The sequence below is a fragment of the Pseudophryne corroboree genome, chromosome 2 (genome assembly GCF_028390025.1).
Source record: "Pseudophryne corroboree isolate aPseCor3 chromosome 2, aPseCor3.hap2, whole genome shotgun sequence".
Taxonomy (NCBI): domain Eukaryota; kingdom Metazoa; phylum Chordata; class Amphibia; order Anura; family Myobatrachidae; genus Pseudophryne; species Pseudophryne corroboree.
In genome coordinates, this window is record NC_086445.1 from 1,055,691,627 (window position 1) to 1,055,708,456 (window position 16,830).

General features: G+C 52.2%; 1 protein-coding gene across 5 annotated transcripts in view; it reads left to right on the top strand.

Moving 5' to 3' along the window:
• The window catches only part of PKNOX1 (PBX/knotted 1 homeobox 1), a 394,584-nt gene that overhangs the window by 243,687 nt on the left and 134,067 nt on the right, over positions 1–16,830 (top strand). For all 5 annotated transcript variants that reach the window (XM_063956915.1, XM_063956916.1, XM_063956914.1 and 2 more), the window contains one exon: positions 2,436–2,564. In XM_063956915.1, coding sequence (XP_063812985.1) covers positions 2,436–2,564 — 129 coding nt within the window. The remainder of the gene's footprint in view (positions 1–2,435; positions 2,565–16,830) is intronic.

Genomic DNA, 16,830 nt, shown 5'->3' on the forward strand with positions numbered 1-16,830 from the left:
TCTCTCCTCTTCTCCCCTGTATCAGGCTGTCCATGTTCTCACCGTCTCTCCTCTTCTCCCTGTATCAGGCTGTCCCTGTTCTTCACCGTCTCTCCTCTTCTCCCTGTATCAGGCTGTCCCTGTTCTCACCGTCTCTCCTCTTCTCCCTGTATCAGGCTGTCCCTGTTCTCACCGTCTCTCCTCTTCTCCCTGTATCAGGCTGTCCCTGTTCTCACCGTCTCTCCTCTTCTCCCTGTATCAGGCTGTCCCTGTTCTCACCGTCTCTCCTCTTCTCCCTGTATCAGGCTGTCCCTGTTCTCACCGTCTCTCCTCTTCTCCCTGTATCAGGCTGTCCCTCTTTCTCACCGTCTCTCCTCTTCTCCCTGTATCAGGCTGTCCCTGTTCTCACCGTCTCTCCTCTTCTCCCTGTATCAGGCTGTCCCTGTTCTCACCGTCTCTCCTCTTCTCCCTGTATCAGGCTGTCCCTGTTCTCACCGTCTCTCCTCTTCTCCCTGTATCAGGCTGTCCCTGTTCTCACCGTCTCTCCTCTTCTCCCTGTATCAGGCTGTCCCTGTTCTCACCGTCTCTCCTCTTCTCCCTGTATCAGGCTGTCCCTCTTCTCACCGTCTCTCCTCTTCTCCCTGTATCAGGCTGTCCCTGTTCTCACCGTCTCTCCTCTTCTCCCTGTATCAGGCTGTCCCTGTTCTCACCGTCTCTCCTCTTCTCCCTGTATCAGGCTGTCCCTGTTCTCACCGTCTCTCCTCTTCTCCCTGTATCAGGCTGTCCCTGTTCTCACCGTCTCTCCTCTTCTCCTGTATCAGGCTGTCCCTGTTCTCACCGTCTCTCCTCTTCTCCCTGTATCAGGCTGTCCCTGTTCTCACCGTCTCTCCTCTTCTCCCTGTATCAGGCTGTCCCTGCTTCTCACCGTCTCTCCTCTTCTCCCTGTATCAGGCTGTCCCTGTTCTCACCGTCTCTCCTCTTCTCCCTGTATCAGGCTGTCCCCTCTTCTCACCGTCTCTCCTCTTCTCCCTGTATCAGGCTGTCCCTGTTCTCACCGTCTCTCCTCTTCTCCCTGTATCAGGCTGTCCCTGTTCTCACCGTCTCTCCTCTTCTCCCTGTGTCAGGCTGTCCCTCTTCTCACCGTCTCTCCTCTTCTCCCTGTATCAGGCTGTCCCTGTTCTCACCGTCTCTCCTCTTCTCCCTGTATCAGGCTGTCCCTGTTCTCACCGTCTCTCCTCTTCTCCCTGTATCAGGCTGTCCCTCTTCTCACCGTCTCTCCTCTTCTCCCTGTGTCAGGCTGTCCCTGTTCTCACCGTCTCTCCTCTTCTCCCTGTATCAGGCTGTCCCTGTTCTCACCGTCTCTCCTCTTCTCCCTGTATCAGGCTGTCCCTGTTCTCACCGTCTCTCCTCTTCTCCCTGTGTCAGGCTGTCCCTGTTCTCACCGTCTCTCCTCTTCTCCCTGTATCAGGCTGTCCCTGTTCTCACCGTCTCTCCTCTTCTCCCTGTATCAGGCTGTCCCTCTTCTCACTATCTCTCCTCTTCTCCCTGTATCAGGCTGTCCCTCTTCTCACCGTCTCTCCTCTTCTCCCTGTATCAGGCTGTCCCTCTTCTCACCGTCTCTCCTCTTCTCCCTGTATCAGGCTGTCCCTGTTCTCACCGTCTCTCCTCTTCTCCCTGTATCAGGCTGTCCCTCTTCTCACCGTCTCTCCTCTTCTCCCTGTATCAGGCTGTCCCTGTTCTCACCGTCTCTCCTCTTCTCCCTGTATCAGGCTGTCCCTGTTCTCACCGTCTCTCCTCTTCTCCCTGTATCAGGCTGTCCCTGTTCTCACCGTCTCTCCTCTTCTCCCTGTATCAGGCTGTCCCTGTTCTTACCGTCTCTCCTCTTCTCCCTGTATCAGGCTGTCCCTGTTCTCACCGTCTCTCCTCTTTCCCTGTATCAGGCTGTCCCTGTTCTCACCGTCTCTCCTCTTCTCCCTGTATCAGGCTGTCCCTCTTCTCACCGTCTCTCCTCTTCTCCCTGTATCAGGCTGTCCCTGTTCTCACCGTCTCTCCTCTTCTCCCTGTATCAGGCTGTCCCTGTTCTCACCGTCTCTCCTCTTCTCCCTGTATCAGGCTGTCCCCTCTTCTCACCGTCTCTCCTCTTCTCCCTGTGTCAGGCTGTCCCTGTTCTCACCGTCTCTCCTCTTCTCCCTGTATCAGGCTGTCCCTGTTCTCACCGTCTCTCCTCTTCTCCCTGTATCAGGCTGTCCCTCTTCTCACCGTCTCTCCTCTTCTCCCTCTATCAGGCTGTCCCTGTTCTCACCGTCTCTCCTCTTCTCCCTGTATCAGGCTGTCCCTGTTCTCACCGTCTCTCCTCTTCTCCCTGTATCAGGCTGTCCCTGTTCTCACCGTCTCTCCTCTTCTCCCTGTATCAGGCTGTCCCTGTTCTCACCGTCTCTCCTCTTCTCTCTGTGCAGTTACAGTTACAGCTCAGTCAGGATTTGGGCCTCCTACACTCAGACGATGGCTCTGGGAAGAACAAGCGAGGGGTGCTCCCAAAGCAGGCGACCAATGTCATGAGATCCTGGCTCTTTCAGCACATCGGGGTGAGTACTTACCGATATCCCTTCTCACATTGTATTGGGGTCACCACGCACACCTCTACCTCACCCAAAATAACACACGGGGGGAGAGTAGGACAGAAGTCTCGTTACTAGACCCCAGGGCTACCGGCAGGATACTGGACTGGACCCTGGAACCTTGTACAAGCATCCTAGAGTGAGGTGTGACCCCATGGACAAAGGGGAAGCCACTGGTGCAGATGGTCACTTACCCCTGTAATAGCCACTTTATGGTAATCAGGGAATATACTCCAGGACTCAGTATTATATTACACTAGAGAAATACATTGTATTTGTGCATATCAGTGACATTACACAGCCTGCAATTCATCAGTGATAAGCAATATAAGAATCAGTGTCCTTCACTGTGTCCTTAGTATCTTCATTCATCTGAGGGAGATCCACGACCACCCATGGTGCAGGTCTGGGCCAGGACGCAGATTCCAGATTATGGGAAATCTGCGACTGTGATCTTACCCGCACTTCCCCCCTGACAGGCAGCAGCATTGAGGGGGTGGGTAGAGGGCGGGGGAGGCATTGAGGGGGGCGGGTAGAGGGCAGGGGAGGCATTGAGGGGGGCAGGTAGAGGGCGGGGGAGGCACTGAGGGGGGTGGGTAGAGGGTGGGGGAGGCATTGAGGGGGGGCGGTAGAGGGCGGCGTAGGCATTGAGGGGGGCGGGTAGAGGGCAGGGTAGGCACAGAGGGGGCGGGTAGAGGGCGGGGTAGGCACAGAGGGGGCGGGTAGAGGGCAGGGAGGCACTGAGGGGGGCGGGTAGAGGGCGGGGCAGGCATTGAGGGGGCGGGTAGAGGGCGGGGGAGGGACAGAGGGTGCAGGTAGAGGGCGGGGGAGGCACAGAGGGGGCGGGTAGAGGGCGGGGTAGGCACAGAGGGGGCGGGTAGAGGGCGGGGTAGGCACAGAGGGGCGGGTAGAGGGCAGGGGAGGCACTGAGGGGGCGGGTAGAGGGCGGGGGAGGCATTGAGGGGGCGGGTAGAGGGCGGGGAAGGGACAGAGGGTGCGGATAGAGGGCGGGGGAGGCACAGAGGGGGCGTGTGGGGGGCCGGTAGAGGGCGGGGGTAGGCATTGAGGGGGTGGGTAGAGGGCAGGGGAGGCACAGAGGGGGCGGGTAGAGGGCGGGGGTAGACATTGAGGGGGTGGGTAGAGGGCGGGGTAGGCATTGAGGGGGCGGGTAGAGGGCGGGGGAGGCACTGAGGGGGCGGGTAGAGGGCGGGGGAGGCACAGAGGGGGCGGGTAGAGGGCAGGGGAGGCACTGAGGGGGTGGGTAGAGGGCGGGGCAGGCATTGAGGGGGCGGGTAGAGGGCGGGGGAGGGACAGAGGGTGCGGGTAGAGGGCGGGGGAGGCACAGAGGGGGCGGGTGGGGGGCGGGTAGAGGGCGGGGTAGGCACTGAGGGGGCGGGTAGAGGGCGTGGGAGGCACAGAGGGGGCGGGTAGAGTGCGGGGGAGGCACAGAGGGGGCGGGTAGAGGGCGGGGGAGGCATTGAGGGGTGGGTAGAGGGCGGGGTAGGCACAGAGGGGGCGGATGGGGGGCGGGTAGAGGGCAAGGTAGGCACTGAGGGGCGGGTAGAGGGCGGGGGAGGCACAGAGGGGGCGGGTAGAGGGCGGGGTAGGCACTGAGGGGGCGGGTAGAGGGCGGGGGAGGCACAGAGGGGGCGGGTAGAGTGCGGGGGAGGCACAGAGGGGGCGGGTAGAGGGCGGGGGAGGCATTGAGGGGTGGGTAGAGGGCGGGGTAGGCCTGTATTCCCAGAAACGAGCGTCTAGTCCCTGTTTCCTGTGAGGTGGAGCCGGGGGTCTGCGTGTTACCACACTTCCTGGCCTCACAGCCTCTGCTTCCGTCGCTCAGCTGGGTAAGGAGGAGCCATTTCTGTGGAACAACGCGACATGTTGTGACGTCAGGCGCAGCGTTGGGATCGCAGCCACATGCAGGAGGCGTCTCTTCTACCGTCTTCTGCGCCCCTCCAGGAGATTGGAAGTACAGTGCTGCTTGCATGCTGCATTGCATTTTGGTACACCTCTGTGTCCTGGGTGTGGTATGCGTGACCGGCGGTCTCCAGCATACCGACGCCGGGATAGTGAGGGGGCGGGATGTAGAGGGAGGTCATGTGACCTTCAGTCTCCTGACCGCCGGTCACATAACTGCACCCCCTGTGTCTTAGCTGAATCCCTAATACACAGGGATTATATACGCTCTATGTCTCCTTCCATGTATTGTGGCTCTGACTGGTATTTGGCCCATAATGTTCAGAGCAGCGTTTCCCACACAGCGCATGACGGCGTCAGAATGTTTCTCATGTCACCCCTGGGCCAGAAGCTTGTTACTGAGGAATGTAGTAAATTGTGTGTATATGTCATCCTCAGGGTGAGGTGTGTGCTGAGAGACAGGATCTCTGTCTGTCCTCATATCTTATGATTGACAGCCGCCAGCTCTGCTTTTATCTATTACTTGACTTTAAATAATTGGACAAATTACCTAAAACTACTCAGAGTGCTGCTGTCCCAGAAAGGATCTAAAAACAATGATACTTTACTAATTTACATATAAAAATATTTATTTTCTCTAACGTCCTAGTGGATGCTGGGGACTCCGTCAGGACCATGGGGAATAGCGGCTCCGCAGGAGACAGGGCACAAAAAGTAAGCTTTTAGGATCACATGGTGTGTACTGGCTCCTCCCCCTATGACCCTCCTCCAAGCCTCAGTTAGGTTTTTGTGCCCGTCCGAGCAGGGTGCAATCTAGGTGGCTCTCTTAAAGAGTTGCTTAGAAAAAGTTTTTAGGTTCTTTATTTTCAGTGAGTCCTGCTGGCAACAGGCTCACTGCATCGAGGGACTTAGGGGAGAGAAGTGAACTCACCTGCGTGCAGGATGGATTGGCTTCTTAGGCTACTGGACACCATTAGCTCCAGAGGGAGTCGGAACACAGGTCTCGCCCTGGGGTTCGTCCCGGAGCCGCGCCGCCGACCCCCCTTGCAGATGCTGAAGATTGAAGAGGTCCGGAACCAGGCGGCAGAAGACTTTCAGTCTTCATCAGGTAGCGCACAGCACTGCAGCTGTGCGCCATTGTTGTCAGCACACTTCACACAGCGGTCACGGAGGGTGCAGGGCGCGGGGGGGGGCGCCCTGGGCAGCAATATATAATACCTGTATGGCGAAAAATACATCACATATAGCCCTTGAGGCTATATGGATGTATTTAACCCCTGCCAGATATCACAGACTCCGGAGAAGAAGCCCGCCGAAAAGGGGGCGGGGCCTATTCTCCTCAGCACACAGCGCCATTTTCCCTCACAGAAATGCTGGTGGGAAGGCTCCCATGCTCTCCCCTGCACTGCACTACAGAAACAGGGTTAAAACAGAGAGGGGGGGCACTGATTTGGCGATATGAATATATATTAAAATGCTATAAGGGAGGAACACTTATATAAAGGTTGTCCCTGTATAATTATAGCGTTTTGGTGTGTGCTGGCAAACTCTCCCTCTGTCTCTCCAAAGGGCTAGTGGGTCCTGTCCTCTATCAGAGCATTCCCTATGTGTGTGCTGTATGTCGGTACGTGTGTGTCGACATGTATGAGGAAAATGTTGGTGAGGAGGCGGAGCAAATTGCCTGTAATGGTGATGTCACTCTCTAGGGAGTAGACACTGGAATGGATGGCTTATTTATGGAATTACGTGATAATGTCAACACGCTGCAAGCCGGTTGACGACATGAGACGGCCGGCGAACAAATTAGTACCTGTCCAGGCGTCTCAAACACCGTCAGGGGCTGTAAAACGCCCATTTACCTCAGTCGGTCGACACAGACCCAGACACGGACACTGATTTCAGTGTCGACGGTGAAGAAACAAACGTATTTTCCTTTAGGGCCACACGTTAAGGGCAATGAAGGAGGTGTTACATATTTCTGATACTCCAAGTACCACAAAAAAGGGTATTATGTGGGATGTGAAAAAACTACCTGTAGTTTTTCCTGAATCAGATAAATTAAATGAAGTGTGTGATGATGCGTGGGTTTCCCCCGATAGAAAATTATTGGCGGTATACCCTTTCCCGCCAGAAGTTAGGGCGTGTTGGGAAACACCCCTTAGGGTGGATAAGGCGCTCACATGCTTATCAGAACAAGTGGCGGTACCATCTACAGATAGGGCCGTACTTAAGGAGCCAGCTGATAGGAGGCTGGAAAATATCCTAAAAAGTATACACACACATGCTGGTGTTATACTGCGACCAGCGATCGCCTCAGCCTGGATGTGCAGAGCTGAGGTGGCTTGGTCGGATTCCCTGACTAAAAATATTGATACCCTTGACAGGGACAGTATTTTATTGACTATAGAGCATTTAAAGGATGCATTTCTATATATGCGAGATGCGCAGAGGGATATTTGCACTCTGGCATCAAGAGTAAATGCGATGTTTATGGACACGACAGTGGTCAGGTGATGCAGATTCCAAACGGCACAAAGATGTATTGCCGTATAAAGGGGAGGAATTATTTGGGGTCGGTCCATGGGACCTGGTGGCCACGGCAACTGCTGGAAAATCCACCGTTTTTTACCCTAAGTCACATCTCTGCAGAAAAAGACACCGTCTTTTCAGCCTCAGTCCTTTCGTCCCTATAAGAGTCATATCTGCCCAGGGATAGAGGAAAGGGAAGAAGACTGCAGCAGGCAGCCCATTCCCAGGAACAGAAGCCCTCCACCGCTTCTACCAAGTTCTCAGCATGACGCTGGGACCGTACAGGACCCCTGGATCCTACAAGTAGTATCCAAGGGGTACAGATTGGAATGTCGAGACGTTTCCCCCTCGCAGGTTCCTGTAGTCTGCTGTACCAATGTCTCCCTCCGACAGGGAGGCAGTATTGAAAACAATTCACAAGCTGTATTCCCAGAGGTGATAATAAAATTACCCCTCCTACAACAAGGAAAGGGGTATTATTCCACACTATATGGTGGTACTGAAGCCAGAAGGCTAGGTGAGACCTATTCTAAATCTGAAATATTTGAACACTTAAAAAGGTTCAAATCCAGATGCAGTCACTCAGAGCAGTGATAGCGAACCGGGAAGAAGGGGACTATATGGTGTCCCGGGACATCAGGGATGCTTACCTCCATGTCCCAAAATTTGCCTTTCTCACCAAGGGTACCTCAGGTTCGTGGTACAGAACTGTCACTATCAGTTTCAGACGATGCCGTTGGATTGTCCAAGGCACCCCGGGTCCTTACCAAGGTAATGACCGAAATGAGGATTCGTCTTCAAAGAAAATGGACGACCTCCTGATAAGAACAAGGTCCAGAGAACAGTTGGAGGTCGGAGTAGCACTATCTCAAGTAGTTCTACGACAGCACGGGTGGATTCTAAATATTCCAAAACCGCAGTTGTTCCGACGACACGTCTGCTGGTCCTAGGGATGATTCTGGACACAGTCCAGAAAAAGGTGTTTCTCCCAGAGGAGAAAGCCAGGGAGTTATCCGAGCTAATCGGGATCCTCCTAAAACCAGGAAAAGTGTCAGTGCATCATTGCACAAGAGTCCTGGTAAAAATGGTGGCTTATTACGAAGCGATTCCATTCGGCAGATTTCACGCAAGAACTCTTCAGTGGGATCTGCTGGACAAATGGTCCGGATCGCATCTTCAGATGCATCAGCGGATAACCCTATATCCAAGGACAAGGGTGTCTCTCCTGTGGTGATTACAGAGTGCTCATCTTCTAGAGGGCCGCAGATTCGGCATTCAGGATTGGATGCTGGTGACCACGGAGGCCAGCCTGAGAGGCTGGGGAGCAGTCACACAGGGAAAAAAAAAAAATTTCCAGGGAGTGTGATCAAGTCTGGAGAATTCTCTCCACATAAATATACTGGAGCTAAGAGCAAATTTATAATGCTCTAAGCTTAGCAAGACCTCTGCTTCAAGGTCAGCCGGTATTGATCCAGTGGGATAACATCACGGCAGTCGCCCACGTAAACAGAAAGGGCGGCACAAGAAGCAGGAGGGCAGTGGCAAAACTGCAAGGATTTTTCGCTAGGCGGAAAATCATGTGATAGCACTGTCAGCAGTGTTCATTCCGGGAGTGGACGACTGGGAAGCAGACTTCCTCAGCAGGCACGACCTCCACCCGGGAGAGTGGGAACTTCATCGGGAAGTTTTCCGCATGATTGTGAACCGTTGGGAAAGACCAAAGGTGGACATGATGGCGTCCCGCCCGAACAAAAAAACGGGACAGGTATTGCGCCAGGTCACGAGACCTTCAGGCGATAGCTGTGGACGTCCTGGTAACACCGTGGGTGTAACAGTCGGTGTATGTGTTCCCTCCTCTGCTTCTCATAACCAAGGTATTGAGAATTATAAGACGTAGAGGAGTAAGAACTATACTCGTGGCTCCGGATTGGCCAAGAGGGACTTGGTACCCGGAACTTCAAGAGATGCTCACAGAGGATTAATGGCCTCGGGAGCTAAGAAGGGACTTGCTTCAGCAAGTACCATGTCTGTTCCAAGACTTACCGCGGCTGCGTTTGACGGCATGGCGGTTGAACGCCGGATCCTAAGGGAAAAGGCATTTCGGAAGAGGTCATACCTACCCTGGTCAAAGCCAGGAAGGAGGTGACCGCACAACGTTATCACCACATGTGGTGAAAATATGTTGCGTGGGTGAGGCCAGGAAGGCCCCACGAAGAAATTTCAACTAGGTCGATTTCTGCACTTCCTGCAAACAGGAGTGTCTATGAGCCTCAAATTGGGGTCCATTAAGGTTCAAGTTTCGGCCCTGTAGATTTTCTTCCAGAAAGAATGGCTTCGGTTCCTGAAGTCCAGACGTTGTCAAGGGAGTATTGCATATACAGCCCCTTTTGTGCCTCCAGTGGCACCGGGGGATCTCAAAGTAGTGTTGGGATTCCTCAAAATCATATTGGTTTGAACCGCTCAAATCTGTGGATTTGAAATATCTCACATGGAAAGTGACCATGCTGTTGGCCCTGGCCTCGGCCAGGCGATTGTCAGAATTGGCGGCTTTGTCTTACAAAAGCCCATATTTAATTTTCCATTCGGACAGGGCAGAACTGCGGACTTGTCCCCAGTTTCTTCCTAAGGTGGTGTCAGCGTTTCACCTGAAACAACCTATGGTGGTGCCTGCGGCTACTAGGGACTTGGAGGACTCCAAGTTGCTAGACGTTGTCAGGGCCCTGAAAATATATATATATATATATATATATATATAATTCCAGGACGGCTGGAGTCAGAAAGTCTGACTTGCTGTTTATATTGTATGCACCCAAAAAGCTGGGTGCTCCTGCTTCTAAGCAGACTATTGCTCGTTGGATTTGTAGTACAATTCAGCTTGCACATTCTGTGGCAGGCCTGCCACAGCCAAAATCTGTAAATGCCCATTCCACAAGGAAGGTGGGCTCATCTTGGGCGGCTGCCCGAGGGGTCTCGGCTTTACAACTTTGCCGAGCAGCTACGTGGTCAGGGGGGAACACGTTTGTAAAATTCTACAAATTTGATACCCTGGCTGAGGAGGACCTGGAGTTTCTCTCATTCGGTGCTGCAGAGTCATCCGCACTCTCCCGCCCGTTTGGGAGCTTTGGTATAATCCCCATGGTCCTTACGGAGTCCCCAGCATCCACTAGGACGTCAGAGAAAATAAGAATTTACTTACCGATAATTCTATTTCTCATAGTCCGTAGTGGATGCTGGGCGCCCATCCCAAGTGCGGATTGTCTGCAATACTTGTACATAATTATTGTTACAAAAATCGGGTTGTTATTGTTGTGGGCCATCTTTTCAGAGGCTCCTTCGTTGTTATCATACTGTTAACTGGGTTCAAATCACAGGTTGTACGGTGTGATTGGTGTGGCTGGTATGAGTCTTACCCGGGATTCAAGATCCTTCCTTATTGTGTACGCTCGTCCGGGCACAGTACCTAACTGAGGCTTGGAGGAGGGTCATAGGGGGAGGAGCCAGTACACACCATGTGATCCTAAAAGCTTACTTTTTGTGCCCTGTCTCCTGCGGAGCCGCTATTCCCCATGGTCCTGACGGAGTCCCCAGCATCCACTACGGACTACGAGAAATAGATTTATCGGTAAGTAAAATCTTATTATACATTACACACGGCCGGTGTTACACAATTCACTAACACATAAGTAAAATCTTTTCTGCAGTCAGCAGCAAACAACCCCATTAATACTAAATGTTAAAGGTTCAGCTGATTTCCTTCATGTGTCTACTCTTGTAACAATTGCTGCTTATCTCCATATTCCAGTGTGTCAGTATGATGGTAACCATCATATCAATCTTCCATCCACATAGGTGATTGAATCCGTGTATTGACAAAACACGCTCCCCGTTCACACTAGGAGTTCCGCTAATAGTCCAATACTCAAGTCAATTGATTATAGATAAACGAATGGTGACTTAATTGCAATAGTCACAATGGTGTGTGGCTTTCTCACCTAAATAGTGAGATCCTGCAGAGTAGGTAGATCCTTACTTTGTGTTGCTCTCAAATAGAAGAAAAGGGTCCGCAGGTGAGCGCTCCAAATTTTTTTTTCCTCTTACGTCCTAGAGGATGCTGGAGTCCACATTAGTACTATGGGGTATAGACAGGTCCACCAGGAGCCATTGGCACTTTAAGCTTTTAATAGTGTGGGCTGGCTCCTCCCTCTATGCCCCTCCTACCAGACTCGGTTTAGAAAATGTGCCCGGAGGAGCCGGTCACAGCTACGGGAGCTCTACAGAGCTTTCTTAGAAAAAGTTTTTTGTAGAGTTTATTATTTTACAGGGAGACTGCTGGCAACAGCCTCCCTGCAGCGAGGGACAGAGGGGGGGAGCAGTGTCCACCCAGCGGGGTCTGAGCCACTGTCTCCGCTGACAGGACACTGAGCACCTGAGGGGTCTGATCGGTCTCCGCCACAGGGTAACCACTCGCCCCAGCAGCATGCCGCCAACCCCTTGCAGTGCTGAAGTGAAGTGGTTAGTCACCTAGCAAGCGGGGGGCCGGGGTGAAGATGGCGGCAAATGGGGATGGAGCACGGTATTAACCACGCTCCTGGACAGTACCAGAAGCACACTGTGCGGCGCTGTGAGGGGCGCCCTGGGCCAGCGCTTACCCCACACAATGATCAGCAAGCCTGTTGGGGTCCAGAGATCTCAGCCAGCATAACTCCTCAGGCCAGTTTAATCATCAGAAGAGCGGGAAGACGGCGCCATTAAGGGGGCGGAGCTTCTCAGAGCGGACCCTGCAGCGTTCCAGCACCATTTTCCTGCATGCAGAAGCTGAAAGGAAGATCCTGGTCCCTCCACAGCTGCTCCAGCTTACTGAATAACGGTACCAGGGGGCTGTAGGAGGGGGAGGGGAGGCTGTAATTAGACTGTGTCCTATTAAGGTGCACAGTCAGCGCTGACAAGGGGTTTCTCCTTACTAAAAGCGCTGTGTGTGGGTTGGCTCCAATCTCTGTCTCTCTCTTGCCATTCTTGGGGGGAAACTCTGTCTACCCCCACGTGTGTGTGTGTGTGTGTGTGTGTGTGTGTGTGTGTGTGTGTGTGTGTGTGTGTAGTGTTTGGTGGTCACCTTTAGCAATGTCCAGGGACACTCTGTCATATGCTGCAGAGGATTTATCCTCCCAGGATGATTCCATTCCATGTAATCAGGATAGCACTGGTTTAGCACAGGTTCCAGCAAGGGAACCAGAGTGGTTTTCCTCTATCAAGACTTGGATTTCTCAAATTTCTGACAGGGTTGCCAGTAATGAATCTGCAACCCAGGTATTACAGTCCTCTGTGGCTGTATGGCCCTTGTCTGGTACTTCGGGTCACCCCACTACATACCCCCACAAACGTGCGCTTGTGCAGGTAACACAAGACGGCACAGATACCGATTCTGACACTACAGACGGTGATGGGGATGTGTTGCGGGGGTCCGCATCTCTTGCAAAGGGGGTGCAATTGTTGATAGAGGCTATCAGGGATGTGTTAAATGTTAATGATACCACACCTGAGCAGGTTGAGGAGGCTTTCTTCACTGAAAACAAGAAAGCCTCGCTAACCTTCCCTGCGTCAAAGGAGCTCAATGCTATATTTGAAAAGGCCTTGGTGAACCTTGAAAAGAAGTTTCAGATCCCTAAGAGGATTCTGGTAGCTTTTCCTTTCCCTGAGGAGGATAGGAAAAAGTGGGAAAACCCGCCGATTGTTGACGCTTCTGTATCCAGACTCTCAAAAAAGGTGGTTTTACCCGTACCGGAATCTACCGCCTTAAAGGAACCGGCAGATAGGAAAATTGATAATATGTTGAAATCAATGTACACTGCTTTGGGGGCCATATTACGTCCCACTATTGCTAGTGCATGGATTGCAAAGGCAATAGTGAAGTGGTCGGCTACCTTAATGGAGGATTTGGATACGATGGATAGGGATGACGTTGCATTGTATTTACGCAACATTCATGATTCTGCAGGTTTTATGGTAGAATCCATGAAGGATCTGGGTTCCATGGCTGCGGGAATTTCTTCCATGTCTGTTTCAGCTCGTCGGCGACTGTGGCTGCGCCAGTGGTCGGCCAACGCGGAATCCAGAAAGAGTGTGGAGTCCCTACCCTATACAGGTCAGGCTCTCTTTGGGGAAGCTCTAGATACGTGGATATCCACCACTACAGCGGGTAAGTCTCCGTTTCTTCCCCCAGCAGCACCTGCTCCGAAGAAATCCTTCTCTTCAGCTGCGCAGCAGTCCTTTCGGCCAAACAAGACCAGAAAGGCCAAATCATCCAATACCTTCTTTAGGGGAGGTAAGGTAAAGTCCAAGAAACCTGCCGCTGCAGGTTCCCAGGAACAAAAGCCTGCTTCAGGTACCCCAAAGTCCTCCGCATGACGGTGGACGGGCCGGCCCGGAAGGACCGGTGGGAGGGAGACTCAGACAGTTCTGTCATGTCAGGGTATCGCCCGGCCTGGATTCCTGGGTAGTAGATATTGTTTCTCAGGGATACAGGCTGGAATTTCAAAGTCTCCCTCCTCATCGTTTTTTCAAGTCGGGCTTACCAACACTGTTGGAGGACAGCACAGTGCTTCAAGACGCTGTCCGAAAGCTGGTGGAGGCACAAGTCATTGTGTCGGTACCACCTCACATGTTGACAAAGGGTTACTATTCGAACCTTTTTTGTGGTACTGAAACCGGATGGTTCGGTCAGGCCCATTCTGAACCTAAAATCTTTGAACTCCTTTCTAAAGGAGTTCAAGTTCAAGATGGAGTCTCTCAGGGCGGTGATATCAGGTCTGGAAGAGGGGGAATTCCGGGTATCCCTGTATATCAAGGATGCGTACCTCCACATTCCGATCTGGCTACCACATCAGGCTTATCTCCGCTTCGCATTGCTGGACTGTCATTTTCAGTTCCAGGCCCTGCCATTCGGCCTCTCCACAGCACCAAGGGTGTTTACCAAGGTGATGGCGGAAATGATGATACTACTCCGCAAGCAGGGTGTGAACATCATTCCTTATCTGGACGATCTCCTGCTAAAAGGCATCGTCCAGGGAAAAGCTACTGCAGTCCATTGTTCTCACAACGCGGCTGCTCCAGAGTCACGGGTGGATTTTGAATTTTCCAAAATCACATTTGGAACCAACCCAGAGATTGTCATTTCTGGGAATGATCCTGGATACGAAAGTGCAGCGGGTGTTTCTTCCGCGGGACAAGGCGTTGGTGATCCAATCCATGGTCCGGGAAGTCTTGAAGCCACCCCAGGTGTCAGTTCATCAATGCATTTGCCTATTGGGAAAGATGGTGGCCTCCTACGAGGCTCTCCAGTACGGGAGGTTCCATGCTCGGCCCTTCCAACTGGATCTCCTGGACAAGTGGTCGGAATCTCACCTCCACATGCATCAGAGAATTCGTCTGTCACCAAGGGCAAGGATTTCTCTCCTCTGCTGGCTCCAATTGCCTCACCTCCTAGATGGCCGCAGGTTCGGGATTCAGGACTGGGTCCTGCTAACAACGGATGCAAGCCTCCGGGGCTGGGGAGCAGTCACTCAAGGAGTAACCTTCCAAGGACGGTGGTCAAGCCTGGAAGCCGGCCTGCCCATCAACATCCTGGAACTAAGAGCCGTCTACAATGGTCTTCTTCAAGCGGCCCCTCTTCTGAGAAATCGGGCCGTCCAAGTGCAGTCGGACAACTTAACAACAGTGGCTTACATAAACCGACAGGGTGGAATGAAGAGCAGAGCGGCAATGTCAGAGGTGACAAGAATACTCCTCTGGACAGAAAAACACGCGTTGGCACTATCAGCCATCTTCACTCCGGGAGTAGACAACTGGGCAGCAGACTTTCCCAGCAGACACGATCTCCATCCAGGAGAGTGGGGACTCCATCCGGAGGATTTCAAGGAAATAACAGATCTTTGGGGATTGCCTCAAATAGACATGATGGCTTCTCATCTCAACAAGAAGCTTCTGCGTTATTGTTCCAGGTCGAGGGACCCACAGGCAGTGACAGTGGACGCCCTGGTGTCTCCGTGGGTGTTCCGGTCAGTGTACGTACCACTCCCACTCATCCCAAGAATCCTAAAGCTCATAAGGAGAACAAGGGTTCAAGCGATCCTCATTGCCCCAGATTGGCCAAGAAGGGCTTGGTAGTCGGACCTTCTGAATCTACTACATGAAGAGCTTAGGCCTCTTCCTCTTCGGGAGGACCTGCTGCAGCAGGGGCCATTCGCCTATCAAGACTTACCGTGGCTATGTTTGACAGCATGGAAGTTGTGCTCCTAATTCTTGCTCGGAAAGGGATTCCGAAGACAGTTATTCCTACCCTCATACAGGCTAGGAAGGGGGTAATGTCAAAACATTACCATCTTATTTGGAAGAAAAATGTTTCTTGGTGTGAGTCCAAGAAGTTTCCTGCTGTGGAATTTCAACTGGGACGTTTCCTCCTTTTCCTGCAAGCAGGAGTGGATATGGGTCTGAGGTTGGGATCTGTGAAGGTCCAGATTTCAGCCCTATCCATTTTCTTTCAGAAACAATTGGCTGCCCTCCCTGAGGTTCAGACCTTTTTGAAGGGAGTTCTGCATATCCAACCTCCCTTTGAACCGCCTACGGCGCCTTGGGACCTTAACATGGTTTTGCAGTTCCTCCAGTCGGATTGGTTTGAGCCTCTACAGGAGGTGGAGCTTAAATTTCTTACGTGGAAGGCGGTCACTTTGTTGGCCTTAGCTTCTGCTAGGCGTGTCTCTGAGCTGGGGGCTTTATCCTGTAAATGCCCTTACTTGATCTTCCACAAAGATAGAGCTGAGCTCCGGACTCGTCAGCAGTTTCTTCCGAAGGTTGTGTCGGCATTTCATATCAACCAACATATTGTGTTGCCAGTGGCTACTGACTCCTCAATTACATCAAAGTCCTTGGATGTCGTAAGGGCTCTGAAGATATATGTGAAGAAAACTTCTCGTCACAGAAAGTCGGACTCTCTGTTTGTCCTGTATGATCCCAAGAAACATGGGTGTCCTGCTTCTAAGCAGACTATTTCTCGCTGGATTAGGTTCACTATCCAGCACTCTTATTCTACGGCAGGATTGCCTTGTCCAAAATCTGTTGAGGCCCACTCTACTCGTCTGGGTCGAACACGTTTGCTAAGTTCTACAAGTTCGATACTTTGGCCTCTGATCTGAAGTTCAGTCAATTAGTTCTGCAGGAGCCTCCGCGCTCTCCCTCCCATACTGGGAGCTTTGGTACATCCCCATGGTACTAATGTGGACCCCAGCATCCTCTAGGACGTAAGAGAAAATAGGATTTTAATTACTTACCGGTAAATCCTTTTCTCGTAGTCCGTAGAGGATGCTGGGCGCCCGCCCATCGCTTCGTTTTCCTGCTGTTGTTAATTGGTTCAGTACAAATTTGTTTAGTTGAGTACTGCATTGTTACTTGGTAAGTAATGTTTCAGCTATTGCTGAGTAGTTCAAGCTGGTTAGCTTGGTTTGCCTTGTATGTGTGTGCTGGTATGAATCTCACCACTATCTGTGTAATATCCTTTTCTCGTAGATGTCTGTCTCCTCGGGCACAGTTTCTAGACTGAGTCTGGTAGGAGGGGCATAGAGGGAGGAGCCAGCCCACACTCTCAAACTCTTAAAGTGCCAATGGCTCCTGGTGGACCCGTCTATACCCCATGGTACTAATGTGGACCCCAGCATCCTCTACGGACTACGAGAAAAGGATTTACCGGTAGGTAACCAAAATCCTATTATCTCACCCGCTCCACTTGAGCTGTGATAGT